The sequence below is a fragment of the Drosophila biarmipes genome, chromosome X (genome assembly GCF_025231255.1).
Source record: "Drosophila biarmipes strain raj3 chromosome X, RU_DBia_V1.1, whole genome shotgun sequence".
Classification (NCBI taxonomy): Eukaryota; Metazoa; Arthropoda; class Insecta; order Diptera; family Drosophilidae; genus Drosophila; species Drosophila biarmipes.
The window spans coordinates 23,769,080-23,794,549 of record NC_066611.1 but is presented as its reverse complement, the minus strand read 5'-3'; the positions used below and the strand labels follow the sequence as shown (position 1 = coordinate 23,794,549).

The following is a 25,470-nucleotide window of genomic DNA, read 5'->3' as shown; positions in this document are numbered from 1 at the left end:
AGTTTTGAGCTTTGCAAACCTTTGATGAATGTGCTTGGTACTGAATTCTGGAGTTGTTAACACTGCGAAAGTATTTTATGGCTCAGTGAATTGTGATCGCTTCACCTGTTGTGACTTCTTCGGCATCTCCAATCATCCACCAGCTAATAACCAATCCAGTGAGCTAGTGAGCCAGCTTACTTAGTCAGTCGCCCAGTCGAGCAGTTGCAGCTGCTTCGCAGTCGCTGGAGTCTAAGTACTATAGTATCGGAGTGTATTATATTGTCAAATCGGAGCTCACATAGGCACCGCCATGGCGCTGGAGGCGCTCGTCACGGCTTTGGCCTGCCTCAGCACCGCCACAAATTCCACGAGCAACTTGCCAGGAAAGCACTTCTCCGTGATAATGAGAAACTCGGCTCAGCCCTTTCTCCTGGCTGAAAATGTGAGTGTTGCTACTGTATTTGAGGTTTTTGCTTAAATATTTATTTCGCTTCTCTAAGGATACTGCTAGCTGTCCTGTAAGCACCTTGGGTGGGCTGGCACTTCGGTGAGTTGCCTTTAAATGTGTTATACAGAACGTTTAACAGCAATATTATTTCATATGAAATCAACTTTTTAGCGTACAATCCATGACTGATGAACTGGAGTCCCTGAAAACTGAGCTAAATGAACTGCAGGGCTTGATAGAGGAATATAAAACAAAGGGAGCTGGAGTTCCCATCACAACCCGATTGTAAGTAGTGAAATATTATTACAATACTGTAATTTAATTGCATTTTCTTTCTCCATTTTCAGACTACGCCCGCTACCACCCAGTGTCCAGACCTTCCCCCTGCCCCTGGCCACACCCGCCGACGACACGCCGAGGAACTGCCACGACGAGAAGCACGGCCAGGTGAGGATCCGAATCGCCCCGGACGTGGAGCCCTTTTTCGCCAGCTGCGACCAGAAGGTGCGGGGCGGCGGCTGGATGGTGATCGCCTACAGGTACGACGGCAGCCAGGAGTTCAACAAGGACTGGCAGGACTACAAGACCGGCTTCGGGGCCCTCAACGCGGAGTTCTTCATCGGCCTGGACAAGCTGCACCGCCTGACGAACAGCGAGCACCACGAGCTGCTCATCATCATGAGGAACAAGAACGGCGAGGAGCGCTTCGCCCTGTACGACCACTTCAGTATTGGCAGCGAGTCGGAGAAGTATCTTCTGTACGTCCTCGGAGCCTACAAGGGCGATGCCGGGGACTCGCTGCGCTATCATGCGGGCAAGAAGTTCACCACCTACGACCAGGACAACGACGACAATGGGCAGAACTGCGCCAGGACCCACGCAGGAGCCTGGTGGTACGGAAGGGAGTGTTTTGAGAGGTGAGTGCGAAAGCCCCTGGAAACGCTTATAAAACGACGCAGGCCAAGAAAAAATGATTAGAAAATCAAAATATAAGTTGTGTTACACCCAACAAATTTTAGATAAAGCTAACACAATACACAAATATTTAACCAGTTAGTCTAGTATTGTGCTTTATTTTAATCAGATGTAATTTCCCATAACCAAGTTCTGTTTAAATGAGATGAAATTCCCAACCACTTGCTAAGTGCAAGCACTTGCGATGGTCACCTGTCGGATTTAGAAGTTTCCCCAATTTTAGTAACCCGAAATAAGACACGCACGTATTTATAAAATATCCGTACAATTCTTTAGTTACTAATCCAATGACCCTCGTTCTTGCAGCAACCTCTTCGGCACGTTCCAGTCGAAGTACGGCCAGGAGATCGGCTACTTCAAGGGCATCCTGTGGAAGACCTTCCTGCCAGGACCCACTGGCTCCCTCAGCTACGTCCGTATGCTCATCCGACCGCTGAGGAACTCGTAGGGGGCACTGCCGCAAATTCAATCGCCAATCGACAATCGCCAAGCCTCCTCAGACGCCATAGACTCGAATAAATGCCGATTATTGTGTAACTCAAGATACTTGCCGGAATAGTTCGGCCATTGCTTGTGCAAGCATTTCCCCGTTTCGTCTGCCGGGATGAAACCCGGAACGGGTTTTAATTATTCCAATTATTATATATATTTCGCATTAAGCGATGTTCAATTAATTGGCACACAATACGCAACATCACACAAGCACACAGGGAGAGACGGTGGGGAAGTAATGCCGCTCATTAATGGCATATTATCATGAGAAATTTTCGCTCTGCTCATTTGCATACAAAGGGCACAGCACAAAGGGAGGGCCCATTGCTAAGCAACGGAAATTGTTTTCTCTAAAAATAAGCATATGCATTTGCCAATGCTAATGGTATCGAACGGCCCGCACTGCGTATACGTAATGTGGGCGCACGGGGCGTATGCGTAATGCGACTGCCATTGGCACCTAGCCTCCTCCTCCTTCGGCTCTCGCCCAAGAAATACGAGTATGGGAAAACTTTGTCCCCCCCCCGGAATAAATTTCATGAATTTCTGGCAGAGCAATTGAATGTGGAAAGGGGCGTGAGACAAGGACGACTCCCAGGATAAAGACGGAAGCAAAAAAGCACCTGTGCAATTGTGTGCCAAATTCAATAAATAACAAGAGAAACTTGGGAGCCTTTGGACAGGGCGAACAGAAAATACCCTAATTAAAATTGAATACGTTTTAATAAATAAACAATTTTATGCCTATTAAATATTTACTAGTTTAACTGAAAGTGACGGGCATTTCTCACTTTCCCAGAAACGTATAAAAAGTAGTGGCACAGATTGAATTTACATTAATTAATTAGTTTTACATATCTATTGGATGTGGTAAAGTATTATAATCAGCATTATATCGGTTTGCTTCAGCTGACTGAATATCTTTATATTTTTAGCCTTAAACCAACTACTATTCATCCATATGCATCCAAAAATATCTATAATATATCTATGAATCTTGAAGCAGATAAATTCTTTGAGATATTGGAAAATCTGTGCTTGAACATTAGTTCTGAATGAGTCCTACATATTTAATGTAAAATAAATTTAAATGCATAAGCGAACTGCTCCAGATAGCTAATTCACCCGCGTTATTACCGGCGCATTGGCCGACATGATAGTAAATAAATTCGCTCACTCGAACTCCGGAAGCCCGGGAACTTTTTGACAGAGTCTGAAAATATTAAACAAAGCGCACGATTCCGCAAACTCAACTGACAATGAAATGTTGGCCGATCCGAGGCAGCCGGAGCTACTTCATCAACTTGCTCCACCTCAACTTCAACTTGCACTTGTTTGGCCTTTGTTTCGATTGTGTTTTTTCCGTTTGTGCTCCTGTGTTCTTGTGTTTTTTGAATTTTCATAAAACTTTTGCTCGTTTGCCGCTAATAAATTATTTTCGGGGCGCAAAAAGTTTGGCCTGGTGTCCTGGAGTCCCGAAGTCCCGCAGTCCCGCAGTCCCGCAGTCCCGACGTCCTGGATCCAGAGTCCGCAGCTCTAAGCTGCCCGCAGAAGGGACATTCCTCTGTTCCTCGGGGGAAGGACTTCGATACCGATTCCACAAACACCAACTGCATATTGTCCCGGGGGCCAGGACATCACAGTCCTCGTTTGCCGTTGTTTGTTATTCCTGTGTGTGCGCTTTGTTCATAAATAATTTGCCCCACAACTCAATTTCATGAGCGTAAATCACTGCGTGGTCACTTGGAGCCACCTCATTGACCCACTACCCACCAGATTCCACCCACCGAACACCACCCACCACCTCATTGTCTGCCTTCTTCCCCTCAAATAACTCCCATCTTGTTTTCCCGGCCGGCCATTTACCATACAATTCCTTATTTATGCCCCGGCCAGGAAAGTTTTCTTTTCCCACCTCATTGATGGCCAGACAGACTCGTGACTTTGTTGTCTTGCGTGGGCAAGTGTGTGCCGGGGGTGTTAAATCAACACAAAGTTGCCGCAAACTTTTCAATTGGCTTGACAAATATAAAGAAATTTACAATATCGCTTTCGGGGCGCTCAAAAGAAAGATGTGGTCAAAGGTCCTGCCATCAAAATACGAATGTCCGAGGCATGTGGACTTTTTCGAGACCATAATAGGAGCGATTTTTTTCTTCTTATCATGTTTTTTCTTGGGGATCATTTGAATTTTCCATTGTAGTTTTGAATTGTGTTCCTAATCGAAATACTTATGAGAAATTGTTGTTAAATCCGAATTATTACGGTGCCTAAAACTGTGCCAGAAGTAAGGGATAGTTATCTTTTGGGTTGAATTGATTGTGCAAGTGATTTTAAAAAATATTGCTGCATACTTTTAGACAACTAAAATTATAATAAAGTGAATTGTAAGGAACCCCTATACAAAAATGTTATTACAGAAGCTTCCTACAAGTAAATAAAAGAAAACTAGATAAAAATCCAGCAATCTTCTGCTGGGCAAGTCGGAAATCGTCACTTGATCGTCCTTCGGGGAAAGTTTACTTGGCTTTGCCGCCAGCCCCATCCACTCTCCCTTAACCCCTCACCTCTTAGCCCTCCACCCCTTAACCCTTAGGGGTGGCTAAGTGTATGCAACAACACTTTAATGCCCTGCTACGCATTCCGCACATGAAGTTGCAATAAAAACAACATTACACTAAATTCTCATATTTCCCCGGCTGCTCCTCGCTTTCCGTCGCCTTTCCTTTTCCCCCAGCTGTCTTGTTTATTTCCCGGCCCAAAAAGGGGGCGGGCCACATGGGCGTGCTGGCTGATTTTCCCCTTTAGAGCGGCGGCGATAAATTGCAATTCCAAGTCACTTAAATTGCAACAAATAACAGGAGGCAGCTTGACAGCGAGAAAACGCAAACTGAGCAGCAGCCCCGTGAGATGTCAACGTGTTAAGGGCTGACAAAAGGGCGCCTCGACCACGGAGGGCGCTCGGGGGTTAAGGGAGTTGGCCCTGGGAATTTCGCCAAAGGCTTTCATCTTGTTTACCTTGGTGCTACAAAAAAGTAAGATATGTATTGGAGCTTGTAATACAATTTGTGCATTGCTTTTTGTTTAATTATCTGATTTAATTATCTGTAATCTGTGTTTAAATTCTTTTTTTAATTTTATTGTATCGTTGTTCAATTTCTTTATTCGCATTTTCAGAATCGTAAGTCCAAGATCGAAAATCTTAAATTGCTTAATTTTAATTGAATTATTTCACTTCAGTTTCCAGCCCAATTCTTGTAAATACCTTCATGTCCTGGGATCCTCGAGATACTTTCCTTATTTTCTTTCCCATTTTCCCCCACTTCCTCTTTGGTTTTTGGCCATCCAGTTGGTTTATGTTGTGCAATTGCTGTTGCCACTCACCAAAAGGCAATTGCGAAATTCAAAAGTCAGCAGAAAGTGTCAGCGCTGATGCATGGACCAGATTTGTCGGACACCGCCTTAGAAAACTTGGCTCCTATTGCATTCGGCATTGTGTGGCGAAATACGGACTTTTTATGAGTAGCCCGACACTGATTTATGTGCATTGAGAATTATGCTGGCCAGCCCACGACAAGCTGCAATATTTAAATAGACATAACTATAAAATTTTATTTAAATGTGCATTTGCTTTTAGCGACGAAAAACACAGGGCCGGGATGAAATGCATTAAAAATGCATTTACAGCCAACCGCAAATGGCGGCAGGTGTGGTCAGGTAGCCGGGGTCAGTTGGGGTCATGGGGGCGTTGGGGGCGTGGCTAAGCCAACATGCCACGTAAAAACGAGTGGGCAAATAAAAAAAGCTTAGATAAATGCCAATGGCAAAGGCAAAAATGCTCGAAAGAGATTAGCATATGAAATAAGTAAATGCAGTCAAAGAAAAGTTTGGTTTTTTTTTGAATTCATAATATACTTAAAGTAATATTCCATAGTTATCAATATATATTTTCCTAATGTAAAAACATTTTCTTTCAAACTGACATTTTAAAAATTATTCTCCCGGTTTGCTATACATAATTTCCGCTTTCTTTCAGTGCCCGGGGATTAATATGTTTTTGCCATAAACACTGTTTGTTCAGGTATTTAATGAATTCGATTTAATTTGTTTTCCAGCTAAATATGGTCCATAAATAAATAAATGCCAACTGTTGGCCGTTGCTTTTTTGCTGCAGCTTTCCATTTGGCCAGCGAAGCCTGAAAGTTGGCTTCAATTAGTTGACGGATCAACTGGAACTAACCCCCGACTTTCCCCCATTTTCCTCCTTTTTTTGCATTTTTTCGCCTATTTCCTCCTGTGTTCTCTTTGGCCGGAGTGGCCTCTTAATTAAAACGAAATGTTCACAGCCGCTTGGGCAATTCAGTTAGTTTCAATCTTCCCGCTCACCTGGCTATCCCCCTGGATATCCCCTCGCCCACCCGACTTCGCCCGATCCAAGTGCCATATATAACTCATAACGATTCGGTCGGCAGAATGGCAAAAAGGGGAAAAAGGAAAATGCCGAACAGAAAGCCGAAAAAAATTGGTCAGGCCAATGGCTAAGCAGTCTGTGCCAAAAAAGGACCGCAAAAAGAAATGCAACTTTATGCGTGTGCTCCAAAAAAAGAATCGGGGAAAACATAGGAGAGGAAGCGGGGATTCCCATTTTTTGTGCACTCGGCGAGGGCAAAAAGCTAAACAATGACAGCTGCAGCTGACGCGGGGGGCGGTGTTGGGTGGCTGTTTTGGGGCTGGGCACAAAAAAGGGGGTTTCCCCGACATTTACTTACGGTCGAACGCACTTCATCTGGAAACCATAAAATTGAAAAATGCTGCAGCGCACAAGGCAAAAGAGCGAGGCCATGGCAATGACGATGATGATGGCTCACAGGGGGTGGCATGGGTTAAGGACTCTAGGGCTAGGGGTAGCCGTGTGCCCCCGACCACCGGTTGGGGGCTTGGGGGTTGGGGCTCCGACTCCGGTTCGGTTTTAAACCACACAAAAGTCATTTGAGCGCCGTCGTTAACATGACACACACACAGCCCCACACACAGACACTCGCCAGCCGGCGAACAATGCACTTGCCTTAGTGATGGCACTGTGAGAGGTGCGAGGGTGTGTGTGAGAAGGACGAAGGACAAGCTAAATTTTAGTATTAATACTTAAAAATATTACGAATTAAATGGAATCAATTTGGTTGTAACCTCGTTTTAAGGATTTTATTTTATTTAAGCTGTCAAATATACGCCTACTGGAATATTTTTGCAAAGTCATTATAAATATTCATTTGCATATTATTTTTATCGTAAGAATAGCAAAAATATGTCAGCAGGAACTGTGGAGTAAGACATAAAATTGTGACCTAAACTCCTAGCAAAAGTTCTCAAGATAATTGAAGAAGTTAAATATTTTATTGCTATTTACTTTTTCTTTATAAAATTGTTCATAAAATATATTCAACAAACTTAAGAAATCAAATTGATTCAGTGGATATTGTTTATTGTTTTTCACTTCTAAAAATTTGTAAAAATAAAAACTTGATAAATTTAGCAATTTTTTCCTAAAAAGGAGGCTTCGTAATTGCTATCCCTTTCCCTTATTATTTTTTCTCTCCTTGCCACCACTATAGCCTCTGCACTCTGGCTTCGCCGCTGGCCAACAATGCGGCCAACATGATGGCCATCATTGCCATCGCCATCGCCATCGCCACCGTCATCATCGTCGCAATCATCAGCAGCAGTTGGCCTTTTCTTTTGGCTTAGACTGCTCCTTCTCCAGTGACTTTTGCGCCCTTCACCCCTTCTCTGCCCCTTTAAACGCCCCCAGCCCCCTTTTCGAAAGGCAACCGCAAAATGCGCGGGCCACATGTCCATTTGGCTCGCTTTTCATTTGGCGATCGCCCCGCCCACCGCCCTCCAGCCCACCAGCCCACCAGCCCCTTTTCTTTTTTTGCTTTTAACCCCCTCGCATTTGTTGGTTTGCCCGCACATATGTGCGCTCACATATGACTCTGTTCATTTCGTTTGTTTTACAATAACAACAGGGAGGGCGAGAGGGTTAAGGGGGTGAAAGTGCGCTCATAATTAAAATGTTTGGCAAAAGTGGGAAAAACGAACATGGGCAAGTAGAAGACTAAGCGGCGGCCAAATAGGAAATGAAAGAAAGAAAACGTTTGCCGGCTAACTGAAATGTTAACGGCAAATGTTAATGGCAGCCATTTCTCTCCCGCCCCATCATCCTCTTTCTTTTGCCCCTTTCACCCCACTTTCTCCTGCCGCCCAACCCCTTTTATCATTTTTTACGTAATTTTTTTAGCCCGAAGCGTTGGCGGACAATGAGGAGCTCCAGTTTATTATCTACCGACAGGCGAAGTGACTTTGAAATAGCCATATATATGAGGAAACCAAAGAAAGGAAAGGAAGCAATAACATTGTAAATAGGGATTAGGGTCCTACCTATGAATAAGGACAGGAAGAAAGTACTTAATTTTCCCTGTGAAATATCTTGAAAATATATGTAAACACAAATAAAAATATACATATTAATGTTGTAAGTACATTTCGAACCATTTTCTATTTTTTTACAAAACTGCACACCCTCTACACATTAAGTATTAAAGTACTAATGACACACCACAGCTTCCTGCAGGAAAATCCCCACTGTCCGAAGTGAAAGCTCACCTTAGATTTTCCCAGCACACACTCGTGCCACAATTGTCAAAGCGACCGCTGGAAAATACAATTGTATTTTCTATTTCGCAGGGATTTCGCTGGCTGTTGTTTCTTTGCGAACATTTCTACATTTGTCGACTATGCGAGCGCGTAATTAATTTCCCGCTGCTATTATTTGCATTGCAATCACAGCACAGCCGAACAAAAACTAGCCACGACAATGCGAGCCGCTGGCATTTTTAATTACTTGCATGAGAATTAATTATGAAAATGGCGGCGAAGGGAAAATGCGGAAAATGGCGGAGCAAATTGCTAAGCGGTGGCAAGCACAGCGGGTTACGAAGGGCCTTCAAATGGAAGGAGCATAAATGCCAATTCGAAGATCACTTTGTTTAAAAAAATTTTAACTACAAGTCTCTCAAATCAGATTTTTGACCCATTTTAGTTTCTACACTGAGGCGACTGCACGGGGGGCCTTTAGGTTTCCGACCATTTTTGACCAGGTTACACCAAAAAAAAGTAAAAAAAAATCGGTTTTTCGCCAAAGTTCTAAGGTTCCAATTTTCGACCCCAAAAAAAAAACAGGATTTTTGGTGAAACAAAAAGAGTAGTGGGCCAAAAATGGAATGGCATACCTTGTTGAAGTCGCAATAAAATTTCCAATCAATTGGCATTCACACCTAAAAAATTTATTTTTTGTCAAATTTCCGACAAAAAAGACGGTGCAAAAAAAAGTGCAAAATTCGAAAAATTTTTAATTTTTACAATCAGCCGGAAAACGACTGCGATCAATTGTCCAGCTAGTTAGCTGTCCAAAACGGTGCGTCTTTTAGGTTTCGAACCATTTTTGACCAAGTTACACCAAAAAAGGTCAAAGAAAAAGTCGGGTTTTTGCCAAAATACTAAGGACCTAATTTTCGGCCCCAAAAAATAGTATTTTGCCTTGCTGATCTCGTAACAAAGTTGCCCAATCAATTAGCATTCACACCTATATATATTAAATGTTCTTATTTTTTGTCCAATTTTCGCAAAAAGTGAGTCTTTTGAGACCATTTTTGACAAAGAGACACCAAAAATAATTTTTGCAAAAAAAGGTGGACTAGGACCAACCAGGGCGAAGTGAATGCCAAACCCATGTGATATCAGATCTTTTTTATTAGTCTACCTAAAGCACCAACCCGTACCCACTGCAACTCTTAGCTCGACTTCCACTTTCTCCCGGCTAATTGTTTGCTGGCAAACAAAGGGGAACCGAGCCGGGGCAAACAAAGCCAGTGAGAAAACAAATCGAGAGCTTTCACTTCACTCATTAGCATATCAATTAAACGCAACACGCACAGTGAAACGCACACAGACGCACCGGCGGAGAGCAGGACTAACTTTTCTTTGATGAAACTTTATCCAGACGCATGCACACACACATGCCCACATGCACGCACACTCACGCACACTCACACACACTCACGCACGCCGAGGAACCGACACACACACACATGTCGTTAAGGCCAAAGCTGTTTGTACACAGTTTGACTTTTATTATTTTAGTTAAACTTCTTTTGCTCTGCGAAGGTGGAAGGGGGCATTGGAGGCGGACGAATGAGAGTGAGAGGGCTGAACCCAAATCAGAGGCAGGACATGTCAAGAGTGTGTGCGAGTGCACTAGGGTGGACCCTATTGATTTTGCACCGTTTGAGATTCATTAAAAGTGACTTGAAAATTACTTTCCTATTTATTTGGCCTTTCTATTAAGCAAAATTGCTTATATTCCTCAGTATGTTACCAACTCAAGTGTACAAAAGCTTGGTGTAAAAAATGCATTACGCCGTGTTGTCTTAAATATATTGTGGCCTATTTTTCGGCACTTTTATTAGTGATATACAAATCTTTTACTTTATCTTTATCTTTCTGAAATCACTTACTCTGAAATCACTTATTTGTATGCCGGAAAGTATGCAATAAAGAAATCCATCGGACTTGGGTTGAATGAAATCGTAGCCTACTTTTAGACATTTTTGGTGTTTTTCAAGCCCAAGCGATGAATGTTGTTACTTTAAAACTACGTGTTATAGTTGGGCCAATTAGGGTATAAAGCTATCCTCATAGGAGGGCCACCCTATAGCGCACATGTGTGTGTCAGAGATGTCTTATGGGCTTTCGGTGGGCCCAGCTTTATTGATATCCACCCGGAAGCCCGTCCGCCCGGACACTCCCTGTCGTCAGCTGCCAGGCGAACTTAATGCCTGCCTCGTCTGTCTAAGCTGTCCAGCCGGAGTCCAGCTCCTGTCCATGCTGTCAGCAGCCTCCACTCCAACTCCGCATTCCCCATTCACCGGCCCTCTCCGCCTTGTGTGTCCGTCCATTGGCCACTAATTCATCAAATTTAGCTCAAAACTGAAGATTAATGACATACGTGTGGCATATTACGAAACTTGGTGACTTGATGAAATTTATTATTATGCCCCAGGACCAGGAGGTCCGCACTTTAATCCTGTCGCAGTCGTAAACCCGACTTTATGCCCGAATGTTGCAACTCCTTAGCTTTCGGGTCGTAAAGCTGCTGGCCGGCGGAAGGTAATTAGTTTCGGAAACAATCAGCTCCGACACTCTGTGATTGGATTATATCGGAAGCTGCACTGCGAATGGACTTAGCTCTGGCCTTACGCATATGCCATTTAGTCGCCAGCAAATACCTGGGTTCACGTCGAAGATCGATGGAGGGAACAGTTTGTTTTATGGGTTATTTCCTTACTTTGCTAGCGGTTTGCGATCTTATGTTGTGGAAAAGGTTCAATAGTCTTGTATTTGCAAACTTCTGACTGAAATCAATATACCCTCTGCAAGGGTATAAAAACAAGGTTTATATATTGTTATTAATATTTATTTAATTGTACCGCAAAAGTAATGGTATTACTGTTATTAAGAATCAATAACTACTACTATTTATGCAACTTTTTCTCATATAATTTTTTTTTATTTACCAAATGCACCTGGAAAAAACTATATTTTATTTTTTTATTGCAGCGGGAAAACATGCTAAGAGCTGCGCAAAGTTTCTACTCGCTGTTCGGATGCCTTGGCCCAAAGCAGACGGATATTTACCCACAATAGCTTTGGCTCACACACATAGTTCACTTGTCTAACGATGTAACCAATAAAAAATGCATCGCCCTGGAAAAAATCAACCTGCCAGGCGGACGGGCAAACATGGAGACATGGCGACACCGAGACAGTTGGTCAGTGGTTGGAAAATGGCTGTGGAAAATGTGGAAAATGGCTGGGGAAATGTGTGTGAGCAGGGGTAGCCCGTAGACCCGAGTGACAGTTTGCCAAGTGGTCAGCAGAGCGTCCTCGGTTGCATCTTAAAGATGCTTTTCAATGTTGTCACCGGGCATGTTGAGTGCCGGACCGTAGCCTTTCCGCCCCATTTTCCACCCATGGTCTCTCGACTCAGAGACTGGGAGACTGGAAGACAGAAAGGAGTGCCTGACACGCTGCACTTTTGGCCATATTTTATTTCCCCAACGTCAGAGTCGTCGTGGCCAAGCTTGTTCCGATATTAATGATGGAATTCCTCGGGGCAGACAACAACTCCAGACAGGGTAATTCCGGCTGCAGGACATAACCAATTGATGGTGGGTCATCTGAATGGGGCAGCATGTCCTACTCGTGTTGAACATATTTATTTTTTGTACTTAGTTTGCTTGTTTGAGTTCAGGACTCCGAAAAGGGAATATTTAAGTGTTATATGGACGAGGATTTCTTTGTTTTTTTAAAAATATACAAATAAACACCAGTTAATCTTCCACGTTTAACAAGAGGCCTATTAACTCGTTTACAAATTTACAAATATTCTTATCTCGTTGTGACTAAATAATGGGCTCCTTACTCCTTCAATCCGCTTCCACATCCAGGGATCCCCGCCTCTTTCGACCGACGTGGGCCTCCGCCCCCTTCCTAATGATGCGGCCATCTGTCCTCAGGTAGCTCATGAAATTAGGCACGAATGTCCGGCGAAGGTTGGAGCCCGGGGCGGGCCACAGGTAGGCCTCGGCCTAATGCCAGGTGATTTGTTAGACTCCCTTCCTTCCGCCTCCCCTGCCCCCTGTGACCTTTGCCTCCCTGGAGCCTGCTCAACCCCTGCTGCTGAGGCATTCACCTGAAAAATTCCACAATGCCAGGGCCACGACCCAACGGCCATCTCCGGTTATCCGGGGCCACCGGACTGCAGCCCTGTCCCCCAAAAACCAAACCCAGACAAATTTGCATGCCATTTGTCGTGAATTTCATTTAAGATTTATTTAAATTTCTCCCTGCGTGCGAACTTTTGGCCGCATCATTTTCACATCTTTTAAAGGTTTCCCTGCCCACCCACGCCCACTCGATGTTGTTGTTTTGCTTTGTTTTACGGCGTTGATATGATAATTTGCTTACTCGCCTGCTCGGCTAACCGTTTTTGTTGCTTTTCGCCCGGCTAATGCTGCGGTCTCTTCTGGCCAACAAGGCACAGTGGCCGGGGTGCTCCGGAATTACCATAAATAGTTAACTAGGCGAATTCGAAAAAGCATGCTCCTTACTTAGTTTCATTATTTAAAGATGCATTTTTAAAATCATTTAAAAATATGATCTTGGATGAGTTTTATATAGGTAATATTTTACAGAATATTGAATTAATAATGCCTATTTTTTTTAAAAAATTTGAAATTTTTATATCTTTTAATTTATTTCCATAAAAGCTTTGGTTGTGTTTGCAATTACTATGCTATTCACACGACCTTCACAACTTTTGAATTTATTTTTTACGAGTATAATACATTTTTATTGATTAGACCGCAAAGTATATGTGAACTTTAAATTGACAAAAATATAATGGCTCATACTTAAGCTTTAAATTCATTTCTTTTCGACAGGTTTATTTTCCACAATTATTTTCAACATTGTTATGTTCATTATATTTGTTTTAAGTACCTATATTTAGCATATATATAGTGCGTTCAATATATTTTTTAAAACATATATATATAAATACATTTACTCTTAATTACAATATATCCTTTAAAGTTATAACCTTATTTTGATTGCATTTCCCTACATTTATCTCTGCTTTTTGTGCCGCCCCGAAAGTAGGAAGCACTTGTCGTGCGACATAGATGAATCGAAATAAATTTAATGCTAATGCCGAGTCGAGGAGCAGCTTTCCCAGGGGACAAAATAAAAAGCAGAGCGCGGAGCAGTACAAACTGCAAACAGCTTATTTTGCATTTGAGTAATGTGCCTTAAATTGTTTGAGTGTGTAGGCCGCGGCGCAGTGTGTGCGTAATTAATGTGGTTGTCTGTCTGGCTTCCCAGGACCTCCCGAGGACCTCCGAGGACCTCCCCAGGACCACCCCACGCGCCTTCGGTTACACTTTATTTCGAATTATTTGCACATTTGCCGCCTTGCCAGAAGAAGCGAGGCGCCAACACAAACACAAACACCGACATTATTTTCACATCATTTAATTTAATGCATGGCCTGGATGGGGTGGCGCATTAAAAATATGGCCCGGCTTCTTGTTTGCCTTTGTTTAACATTTTATTTCACTTGTTGTTGGCCGCTCACCTTGCGGCCCTGACCCCCTGGAAACCACCCCAAACGGCTAATAAATGCCGAGGCATCGCGACGAACAGGCACTAAAAATTTGTACTCAGCAAGCCCGATGACAGGGGCTGGGGCTCCGCCAGGAGGAGGGCCAAAACAGTTTTGAAAACTGTAATTATTTTAAGGGATTCTTTATGCTAAACACCACTGCCAGCCCGGCTCCCCCGAGAAGGCCAAATTGAAACGGCAGCCGGGGAGGGGCCCAGGGGCGTCGATTCCGGGGTGGGGCTGCGGCTGTGTGTGCGGTCTGTCAGGTGCAAAGTGCCAACGGCCCAGCAATGAATAATTACATTTTAATAGAGTGTCCAGGGGAAGTGTTTTAAAAACACGGCGCCCGAAAAAGGAAGACCAAGTCCAGGGGCGGCAGCAGGCACATACAGATGCATAGGTGGTGGAAATTTAAGGCTGCCAGCTTTGGGTTGTGGCCCTCTGGGCCAGCCCCACGCCTTCCGCATACATACTGCCGGCTGACACAATAAAATTTTAACTCGATTTTGTAGCACAGATTTGGGCGCCATAAAGCGGCAGCGCATAATGAGTGGCTGCCCCGCCCCCGGAGAAGAGGGTCCTTCGGAGGCGCGGCCCGCCCACCTTCGCCTGTCCCACCTGGCAAATCATTTTACGGTTATGGGGTCGCGTCGACTGGCCGCATTTGAATAACCATAAAACACTTTGTGCCGGGCGGGCCCGCGCAGGTAGTCGGCATCAGGTGCGAATGGCCACCAAATCCAATGAATGTCAATGATGTCGATGTCGATGTCGATGTCGATGTCGTTCGCATAAATGGCAGGCGATGCGAATTTATGCCGCACATAATACAATTTTGCCGCCCGGCACACACGGCCAGGTGTGCCTATATATTTATAAATATGCGAGCTTGTTTGCCTCGGCCACCGAATTGTGCATTTGCCTGCGGCTTACGCCGGCGTCATCCCGCCAAGATAAGCTCCATTATCGGCCAAAGGCCTTTGTGTAATGCCCGCCCTGTCGCCGTCTCCCTCTAGTGCCGGACAGCTGCGGACGCACGGGCGTTACGGGTCGTCCTGGCAGGCGGGATTTGCGGAGTGCAGCGCAGCCATTCCGATATCCACTTGGGGGATTCCCCGGCTAAGCCCGAAAAAGCAGCGGCATCACGGCCATATGGAGACCGAAACGCCGCACGTTCGACGTTTTAAGAGCCCAAAATGGGCAAACGGGCGGTCGAAGTGAAAAGAGGGGCTTAATAACAATCGTTAGGCCACTCCATCTGGTACCTGAAGTTAGTAACACACGGTAATTAGGTGCATACAATACAATTATTTGCTTCCATTACCATTTATTAACTATAAATGTATTTGTGTTAAGATATATTCATTTAATTCATTCAATTTAATGTGTTTTCTATATAATTTCATGGTTGTGAGGTGCGTTTACTTGGTAGTAAGGTATAGGAAAAAATATTAATAATAATAATGCACAATATAATCCCCAATTTAACTGCGTGTGGTTTAAGAATAAGAACTCACCTTTAAATAAAATAAAATGGTAAACACGTATATCATCTGTATATCTATACATCTATTTGTAAGTGTATACTATCTAAAGGGAAACCTAGAACATAGTAACTTAGGGAAACAAATGTTGAAAGTAGAATACGTGGGGCTCAGAAATAATGTTGTGTAGGCCTACTCTGTTTTATAGAAAAAGAAACCTATCGCAACTCATAATATAAGTAATTGGGAAAAGGGTAAATTACCTTATATCTTTGATTCGTAACTACCCTACTCCAAATTGAAGTATAGCAATTTTCCGCTTGAAAGGCCTAACCTGTCCTGTTTGTTAGCCGTAACTAACCATTTTTACCCACTCTTAGGCAAACACCAATAAATGAAAAGCCGAAAAAAGAGGCGACAAAACGGGAAGGGCAAAAATGTATATTAAGCGGCCACCGAACACAAATAAAATAATTATGCGTTTGCAGGCCTCAACGGCTTGCCCGCTGATTGTCGCCACCCCCTGGAAAATGCCGCCCACTCCGGCCCCCAAAATCACCCCACTTTCACCTGAGCGGCTCAAAAAGTTACGAAAGTCTTGGCCGGCCACAGAAATCAAACTCATGAATAAACAAAAACCGGAAAAGCCAAGGAGAAAGTTATTAGTTTGCCCCACCAGACCGAGGGGGGGTGGAACGCTGGATCCCCGGGATACTTGGGATCCTTGGCTGGGGGCACCGGCTCCTCGGCTCGCTCGAGTGTTGCACAAACAAGGGGCGGCCGAAATTAAATGAAAGCCACTGGAAAAGGGTTGGGCGGTCGAGATGAAAGCGAGACAGATTCAAATGAAAATATTCTAATTTTTCTGTTTCTTTTCTGGCTGCCAAATTTTGGGAGTGAAATTGAAATTGTAGCAGGCAGCGACGACGAATTAATTGAAAATATTTTACATTTTCCCGCCTGCCCGGTGAAGTATGCAACACTTTTCGGCAACTCCTTTGGCTCCCGCAAAATGTATTTTGCGTTTTGGTTACAAATCACCATTGCTGGAGTATCAGAGGTCTCAGAAATTGTTGATAAAATACTTTAAGGGTTTTCGAATGGAAATTTCTTCATAAGAAAAGAATTGACGCTTTGAAAACATTTTTAGCGTGTTGTAAATATAGGCATATTTGTACTCTACAAAATTCGAAGGGTCTCTATTTTTTTTCTAGGGTTAAATGGGGTTCAAGTGGGGTTGACTGAATAACATTAAGACAACCGCCTACATATTCTAATAGTTCCGATACTTTTAAACAACTTTTTAGATAAATTGCATAGTATTATCCTAGTATCTCAAATGTAATATTAAAGGGGCTAAGATTTTACTTACAATTTTTATAAATATCTTTGGCACTCATGAAAACTTTTATTTAAGTTTAAGACAATCTACATTTGCAGTACACAGTAACATAACTTCTTTTAACAATCCCAGACAGCTACATGATTTTTAATATCAATTCTCAGTATAAGCTCTGACTTTAGCTATTCCTTAAAAATAGTTTAATAACATTTTCGTAAAAATTCTGATGAACAATGCTAAACATTTAATTTTGTATGAAGCCCCCATAAACTTGGCGGCTGGTACCAGGTCCACTTGGCATTCCCCACTGCTTTGCCTTCGATCCTGGGCAGCCGCAAGCCGCCAAAAGGAGGAGATCCCTCAGTCCGGCACAGGCTCCTCCAGGAGGCCAAGGCCCAATGGTATGGCCGAATTCTTAGCATATTCCCAGAATGCGCTTTGATTGCGCATTTGGACCGGAGGCGGCTGCCTGGGCATTCCGCACCATCCACCAAGCACAAAGGCGGGGGATTGATGGAGCACATTTATTGGTTAATTGGCATTTCAATCATTTTGATTACGGCATGCGGACTACGGCTCAGGCCTGGATCTTCTTCTGGGCACCGACTCCGGGTTTAATTTCTCTAAGCTGCACTTCAGGTGCGGGAGTCCGGGGCAGGCACAATGGCGAGATTAAAAATTGCAAATGCCCAAAAGCGGGCCAACAGACGAGAAGCGAAAAAGTGTCACGAGAAAAGGCCCCGGGAAAACTCGGGCAAACACCATGCATCTGCATATACCCTTCAAGGACATTGCCCAAGCATTTCCCAAGCTGCCGTAAAAACTCATGGCGCATTTCTAGGCGTAGGGTAGGAAAATGCCGTCATTTCTGGTGGCTGAAATCAAATTAAAACGCTGCAAAGAGCGGAAAATTATAACAAACAGAGGAGCGGCGGGCGGGGGAAATGGGAAATGGGAAAATGGCCGGGGGCCACAAGGGAAATTGTTGCAGTGCAGATAGAAAGAAAACATGGGACACACTCATACGCTGACAGGCCGCTGTTGGCAGCGCATTATGAAAGAATTTCACACAAAAACGGGGAAAATCAGACAAAAAACGACGGCAGGACAAAAAGTCCTGGCCAAAAGGAGCAGGGAAGGCGTCAGGGGGACAGGAGCCGCAGGCTCATTGACAACATCTTGCAAACGGATTAAGAGCAAAAACTCATTAAAATTATGTTGGCCATGCATTAAATGCAATTCAATGCAGGCGGACTCGTCCCCGTTCTCCGCCGATCCTGCCGTTGCTCCTGCGGTCCTTCGTCCGGCCTGCGGCTGCCGGGACACTTAATGCGGCCTTTGTTGGGCGTTAAATACAGTTTTGGGCAATGGCCCTGGAAAATTGAGGAAACGCCCAAAAATGGTCAGTTATTCTGCCGGCCATCGCAGAAGGTGTGTCCCCGACGTGAAGAGCTGCCAAGAAAGGGGCCCAAAGAGGCTCACTTTAACCTCCGATTGCGCTTGCACCTGAAACACAGGCGGCCATACACTGACCAAAAGCAGGAATAATCAAAAAGTGTTCGAATCGGTTCAAATACTTTGACTACATTCAAAAATTGAATTCAATGTTTTTTGCGAAAATTTGACATAAAATACATTTTCTATGTGTGAATGCCACTTGATTGGAAATTTTAGTGCGAGTTCAGCAATGTATGCCATTCACTTTTGGGCCTCTAATTTTTTTGTTTCGGCTAAAATATTGTTTTTTTTTTTGGGTCGAAAATTGGGGCCTTAGTATTTGGGCGAAAAACGATTTTTTCTTCGACCTTTTTTGATGTTACTTGGTCAAAAGAGGTTAGAAACCTAAAAGACGCACCGTTTTGGACAGCTAACAAGCTGGACAATTGATCGCAGTCGTTTTCTGACTAATTGTAGTAACTTAAATTTTTTCGAATTTTTCACTATTTTTGCAAGGGGTAGCTCGTCTTTTTTGTCGAAAATTTGACAAAAAATAAATTTTTTAGGTGTGAATGCCAATTGATTGGAAATTTTATTGCGAGTTTGGCAAGGTATTCCATTCAATATTTGGACCACTACTTTTTTCGTTTTGCTCAAAATACTTATTATTTTTTGTTCACAAATTAGGACCTTAGTTTTTTGGCGAAAACCCCAATTTTTTTTTAGACCTTTGTTTGTGTTTCTTTGTGAAAAATGGTCGGATACCTTAAATATGTATGTACATATATATATATAGTTATTTTAAAAAGTTTCATCGATTTTAAATTTTTATTTAATTTGAATAAGTTAAAAAAGGTGGAAGAAAGATTTTCTGTTCTTTGTTTATAAGGCACTTTTTAAAATTATGTTTATACCCGATGGAAATATTTTTGAAATGTATTATGCACCTGTTATTTAATATTTCGAATACAACATATGATATATTTATTTTTTGTTGTTTTTTGGTTTATATTTTTTATCAGTAGAAGTAATCAATAATCCTCCGCTCTTTTGGTTCGCTTCCCTGCATTTAATTTACTTTTGTATATATATTTTAGCTTTAAAAAAGAAGAGATGACTGAAAAATCATCTTATAAATAGGAAACAAAATGGAAGAGACAGCCAACAATAAACACAAATGAATCAATTAAAGACCCCTAAAAAGACCGTACTATTCAGTGAATTCCTCGAAAGGCGTTTAATAATACCAAATACTGTCGTAATAAAAAAGCATAAGTCCAGTTTTATGAGAACCTTGCAAAGGAGCTGGGAACATCCTATCATCGAGCCTGTGGATCACGAGACGCAGTTTTAAGGCGAAATCGAAAGCCATAGACTGGGCAATCATCGATGGTCCAACCGACCGCAAATCCCTTAACACATTTGTCAACACTTCGTCATTGTCAGAGGGACCAACAGCCCGGCATCCCGGCATCCCGGCTTCCTGGCTTCCTGGCTTTCTGGGCAAACATTTAATACACTCCAGTGGACGGGACTCTGGTGCTGGCCCCTTTTAACCCGAAAACGGGGACACGGGGCCCCTTGAGGAGCCAAAACAAATCAACGGCGATGAGCACAAATGGCAGCAGCCATAACAACTCTATCAAGCTTATTTCGATGGCCAAACAACACACTCATTCCACACAAGCAAATGGGGCAGATGGGAGACGGCAGGGGCTCTCCCCCTGAACAAACCCAAGCCCCAGAAGGACATGGGACGCAGGACAAGGGACAAAGGACAGTTTGGCATTTTGACAAACTGTGTCAATAGCATTTTTATTTGTGTCCAATTTGTTGGTTGGGACAAACATTGGGAAGCTCTCGCATGGCGATGACCTCTCCTCGAGCGCCGTGAGTCACGAAGCATTACAGAGAGCATTTAAAATTGTATAACGAAAGTTGAAAACAACATATATACGGAGTAGTTTAATATGTTGGGGCTAGAAGGACCGTAGTATCTTCTAGAAAATTAAATGAACTCATGGAACTTAAATTTGTCTTAGTTTTGTTTGTCTATTTTCTAAAAATATATCTTGTTTTTTTAGTTTAAAAAATGCTTAACTCACGTTTTATTAGGATTGGTGTGATTAAATGCCATGCATAGCCGATGTACAACTATCGCGGCCTCGCACATCTCTTGATTCCGCAACTCATTGTCCTGTTTCTTGAACTGTGTCCTGCCAGTTTTCAAAGCCATTTACATCGTTTAAAGTTAACAAGCGAACAAATAACAAAAAGTCAACAACATTCGCATGGAGCTCCTGCCACGCCCCGCCTCGCGCCCTCGGAGGAGCCACACCCACCGCCCACCGCCCACCGCAAGTGTCAAAAATGTGTCGTCTTGTCCCCAGAAGGATCATCGTTTCAATTTGTAAAGGTTCATTGCTGTGGAGGACTTTATTTGAATTGCTGGCTGAGACGTTGACCTGCCAGCGACCTTCACACAAGCCACCCCCAAGCCCCAGTACAGCAGTACAATCAAAGATACAGGGGGGAGTCGCCCGGGGAACTCCGTCCGTCCACATCCTGTTTAACGTCCATTTCTTACGGTTTGTTAAGTCCTTCAAATGTGTCAGTCCCTGGCCCAGAATCGCTCCGTCTTCGACTGCAGATACGGGCGTTTTTCTTTGCCGCCTTCCGTTTTCCACAAATGAATATTAATTCAGAGCTCGAAAAAAGGCGAGCTAACTGGAATTAATTGCCGAGTAGCCGGGGCCAAAGAGACAACGGCCATAGTTTATATACCAATCGGCATATATATGCCATACATCTGGGTGGAGTGCAGCGGAATCCATTGCCAATTCGATGGCGGCTGGCTTCTTCGCCTCCCACTCGAGTTCGAGATAATGCAGTGCTGTAGGTACTGACTTAGCCGGAATTTGCACTTCCCGGCTCCTGCTCCTGGCCAGCTTTCATCCGACCAGCTACTGACAGCTACTCTCGCCCGGCGAAGAAGCGGGAAACTTAATTGAAATTAATTAACCCGCCATTGGCGACCTAAGGAAAACTCAGGCCGAGCAGACGTCACTCAGAAATAGTGGCGGACAGGAGGGGTTAAGGCGGTGCACTGGGAAAAGGGGAATAGCAAATAGTATTTGGGTTAGTTTAAGGAGGTAAGTTGGGTTATCCCAATGAACCATAAAGTAGCCAATAAATAATTCAAATAAATAATATTAAGCTTACAAGTTCATATGTGATAAGTTCCCCTTTTAGTTAGATCACTCTTAAGATGTTAATATCCAATGTGAAAAAGTTTTTCTTTAGTGAGTATACAGCACATTTTCCCTCAGTGCAGGGGTGGGAGTTGGCCTTGCTCTTCGGGGAAATGTGGCAGAAGGAGTCGATCTTGGCCCAAGGTCTGGTCGGCTGCCCCTTATTTACTTACTTGCCCCTCGAGGTGGCAGGCAACCAGGCGGCAACCTCATATCATTTACAGTCAGTTTATTTAAGCGTTTGGCGCTTGCCAGGACCCAGGATGCCATATTTTGTCCTCGGTCCCCGCGTCCTGCGCCAGAAGGACTCCACAAGGAGTCGAGAGGCAGTCCTCTACTGATTTGTTGTCGATACTCGTCGCCCGGCTCTTTGCCCAGTCCATTTGGGGCTGCCTGCGATGGCGAACGATAAATTCTCATCACGTTCGCAAAATATTTTTCTATCACCTATAAAACATTTGAGGCAGCCTTGCGGCAAAAAACTTTCCCTGCTCCTTGGACAATGGATCCTGCTCCTGCTGCTGCCACTCCACATCCTCGTGCTGCTACATGCAGCGTTCCCCCACATGAATGTTTATTTATTTGATTTTTCCCGCACTCCCTGCGTCTCGTTGCATTTCGTTCTTGCCATTGTTGGTTTTCGGTGTCTTGTGCTCGGGCGAGCCTGCATAATGCTGCCATCTAGCCAGCCAGCTACCAACAAACAGCTCCGGGCCGGCAGCAGCAACACCAACAGCAGCAACACCAGCAACAGCAACATCCAGCAGACACAGACAGTGTGGCACATTAGCCCAAGTTCGCTTGGCAAGTTGTTCTTTGCTCGTGGAACTTTTGGATTTGGATTGCAATTGCTATTGACTGTGGGTGTGTGCGGGAGAAAGGGGCGGAAAGTGTATGGGGGCGTGGCCGGATAAATGGGAACATGACTCCCAGTTTGGCTAGAAAAAATCACAAGAAATATGTGCTACTTGGGGTCGTATATTCCGCGAACAATAGTACGTATCTCAAGGTATGGATAACAAATTTAGATGCTTTTACTTTAACTAAAAATAAAATACTCAGTACTGTCAATTTTATTTTCGATTTAGTTGTAAAATATTTTTATATTCACCAATTTAAAAATTGTATCACAACAAAATTATAAACCACTGAGTAATGAAATATATCTCATAAAAATAACTGAAATTATTTAAACAAAGCGGAATTCTCGTAGAAAGAAGTGCACTAATGTTTTTAATTTTCCATCAATATTTTTTTATTATTTTAAGGATTTCTTTTTGTATTTTAAAAGTGATTAGTTCTTCAGCAAAATATAGTAATCCATATGATTAGTGGTATACCGTTTTTTCATTTCATTTCATTTCATTTTTCATTTGACAATATTAGTAACAACATTATATTGTTTTAACTCTTTTAAATGTTATTCCTATCAAGTATTAAAAATAGCAACAGTCTTTCGACTAGAATTTTTGCTTGGCTGCTTTTAAGCCATACAATTCAGCACCTCTCCAGTTGCCTGAACTGTGGAAGCGATTTTGCCCGGCAGCCATTTCCACTTCCACTTCCGATCTGCAGCCATTTGAAGCAATTTTCGCTTCCGTTACCCAAATGCAATTGTCCTGCGTAAGTGCCACAAACACACACAGGCGGCCGCACACTCGCACACACGTCGCACACCCCTTTTGGCCGTGTTAAGTTGTTGGCCAAGTTTAAGTAAAATAGAAAGCGAACGAGACGCCACGGAAAAATGGCCGGGGAAAAAGAAACGCAGCGGCAGATGTGGAAACTTGCTTTGTTTGCCGTGCAGCTGCTGTTGTTGTCCTGCTCTCAACTTTTCCGGCCTTCATCATATATAACTTTACCTTACTTACACTTTAAGACGGTTGACAATTTTATTTGTCTGATTTGCAGGGCCAAAAGGAGAGACAAGGCGCACCAAGTGTAAATAAAATTAAAACGAAAAGAGGCCGGCAAAGTTTGCAGCGAAAACGCTAATTAAGTTCAACTTTTCCCATTTAGTGCAGCGGGAAAATCAGAAGAAACGAAAAGAAACGAGGCAGGAAGGTGTGCGACTGCATATGATTTATGTCAGACAGTTTTCTAAGCAAATATGCGAAAAGTTTTCGAGTTGCCTGATTTTTTGGGGGAAAGGCAGGCCGTGTCATCAAGAGCGGTGATGAGCGGCGAACGCTGCGAATACGTAATGTGGAACGGGAGATATTGCGTATACGCAGTGTGAACTGGAGATGTTGCGTATACGCAGTGCGAGAATATATTACGCTTATCTAAAATTTAGAAACCAGAGCAACAAAGCTAGTATAAATCTAAATTGGCTATTATACACCGAGTGGACTTTATTTCACTGGGCGTTGTACTTATTTTATAAATGAAGATACAATTCTTTACAAGTCACAGCCTTAAATCCTTACTAAGTTCGGATTAGATCTCTCAAGCCCAGTGTTTATATTGTCACCTCATCGGATCCCCAGTTGATTTCCCTTTTCGAGCACGTTGTCGTCGTGTCACGCACTCAATTCCAGCACACTTCACCGGAAGAGCAGCGGAGCAGCCGAAGTGATGAAAAATCGGGGGAAAGTCGGGGCGGGAAAAGCGATGAAAGGCGGCGCAGGGAGGGGGAGGGGCGGGGAAACATGGACAGGTGCAGTGACAAGGTGCGAAGAGGACTGTGCTTTGCGTGCGAGTTCTTTGCATGCGGCGCTTAAATTAATTTGCACAAGCTTCGCCTTAGTTCGGGGAAAATATGTAAGCCCCAGCGAGGGAGTCGGGGCTGCGGATGGGACAGGGGCAGGAGATAGAACTGTCAACAGCAAAGTTGTTGCCAAAACAACCAAGAAACAACAAGCGGCACAACTTTTTGCCAAACCAAAAATATTTCCCCCCTCCAGGGAAAACTATTACGCCAAGCGCTGTAGTTGTTGTTTGTGTGCGTTTGTTAATGATACGCTTTCAGGAAGTGGAGAAGGTGGGGAAGGCGGAGGGGGTTTGCCAGAGGTGTTTGCCTTGGCAGCTCTTTTCCGTCAGTCATATCCAAAAATTTAATTGGCTGGGGAAAATGTTGCAGCTGAATTGAAAAGCCAAAGTTTGAAAAGTAAATGACAAAGGAGGACAAGGAGGCGTAAAAGGACATGTGTCGGAAATGAGGGGAGCAGGAGAATGTCCTTTGAAAGTGCATTCAATGTTTGCATTAAATATGGAATTTATTTATTTAATATTACTCTCTAACTAATTTACAATTTTATTTAATGTTATTTATTAAGGTACTCCTAATACTCCTATTTTTTACATTTTTCCCGCAAAGAAGAAGTTTAAATAAATCGCCTAATATTGTGCATTTTAGATGGGCCTTAGGTAAGGTATTTATCTATTGCTCTTGCTTTTTTACATATAAATTTACTATAGTTTTTTATTTTTATATTTTTTAGATTTATTAGTACCTTATTTCCAATTTGTTATATATTTCTCCCACTTTCCCCATCATCATTATCTGTCGAAGAATGGCCCTCGCATTTGTCGCATTCAAATCACTTTTAACATAATTCGGCAATAAAAATTCATTGAATTATTTTTTGATTGCTTTATGGCCGAGAATGGGGGTGTGGGCAAGGGACGCAGGACATCCGGCCCCAGTGTGTATGCGAGTTTGCGGGGAGTGCGGCATGTTTATGTTATTAGACAAAGTTGAGGAGCCGACGAGGCCGGAAAAATGTCAATTTAAGACAAGGAATTGATATGCGCAGGGCATAGGGCCGAGGCAAAAAGGA

The 25,470-nt window shown here is 43.3% G+C and overlaps 1 protein-coding gene across 2 annotated transcripts; it reads left to right on the top strand.

The window, feature by feature from the left end:
• Positions 1–156: 156 nt before the first annotated feature.
• On the top strand, positions 157–2,649 carry LOC108027629 (ryncolin-2). Of its 2 annotated transcripts, XR_007765835.1 has the most exons (6): positions 157–424; positions 483–529; positions 602–715; positions 778–1,347; positions 1,536–1,650; positions 1,712–1,947. XR_007765835.1 is itself a non-coding variant. In XM_017099151.3 (5 exons), the coding sequence occupies exons 1-5, from the start codon at positions 293–295 to the stop codon at positions 1,851–1,853; spliced, it is 1,005 nt and encodes a 334-aa protein (XP_016954640.1). In that variant the 5' UTR covers positions 161–292; the 3' UTR covers positions 1,854–2,649. The 2 variants fall into 2 exon arrangements, 1 of the variants encoding a protein (XP_016954640.1); XM_017099151.3 differs by lacking the exon at positions 1,536–1,650 and having other exon boundaries at positions 161–424; positions 1,712–2,649.
• Positions 2,650–25,470: the final 22,821 nt, after the last annotated feature.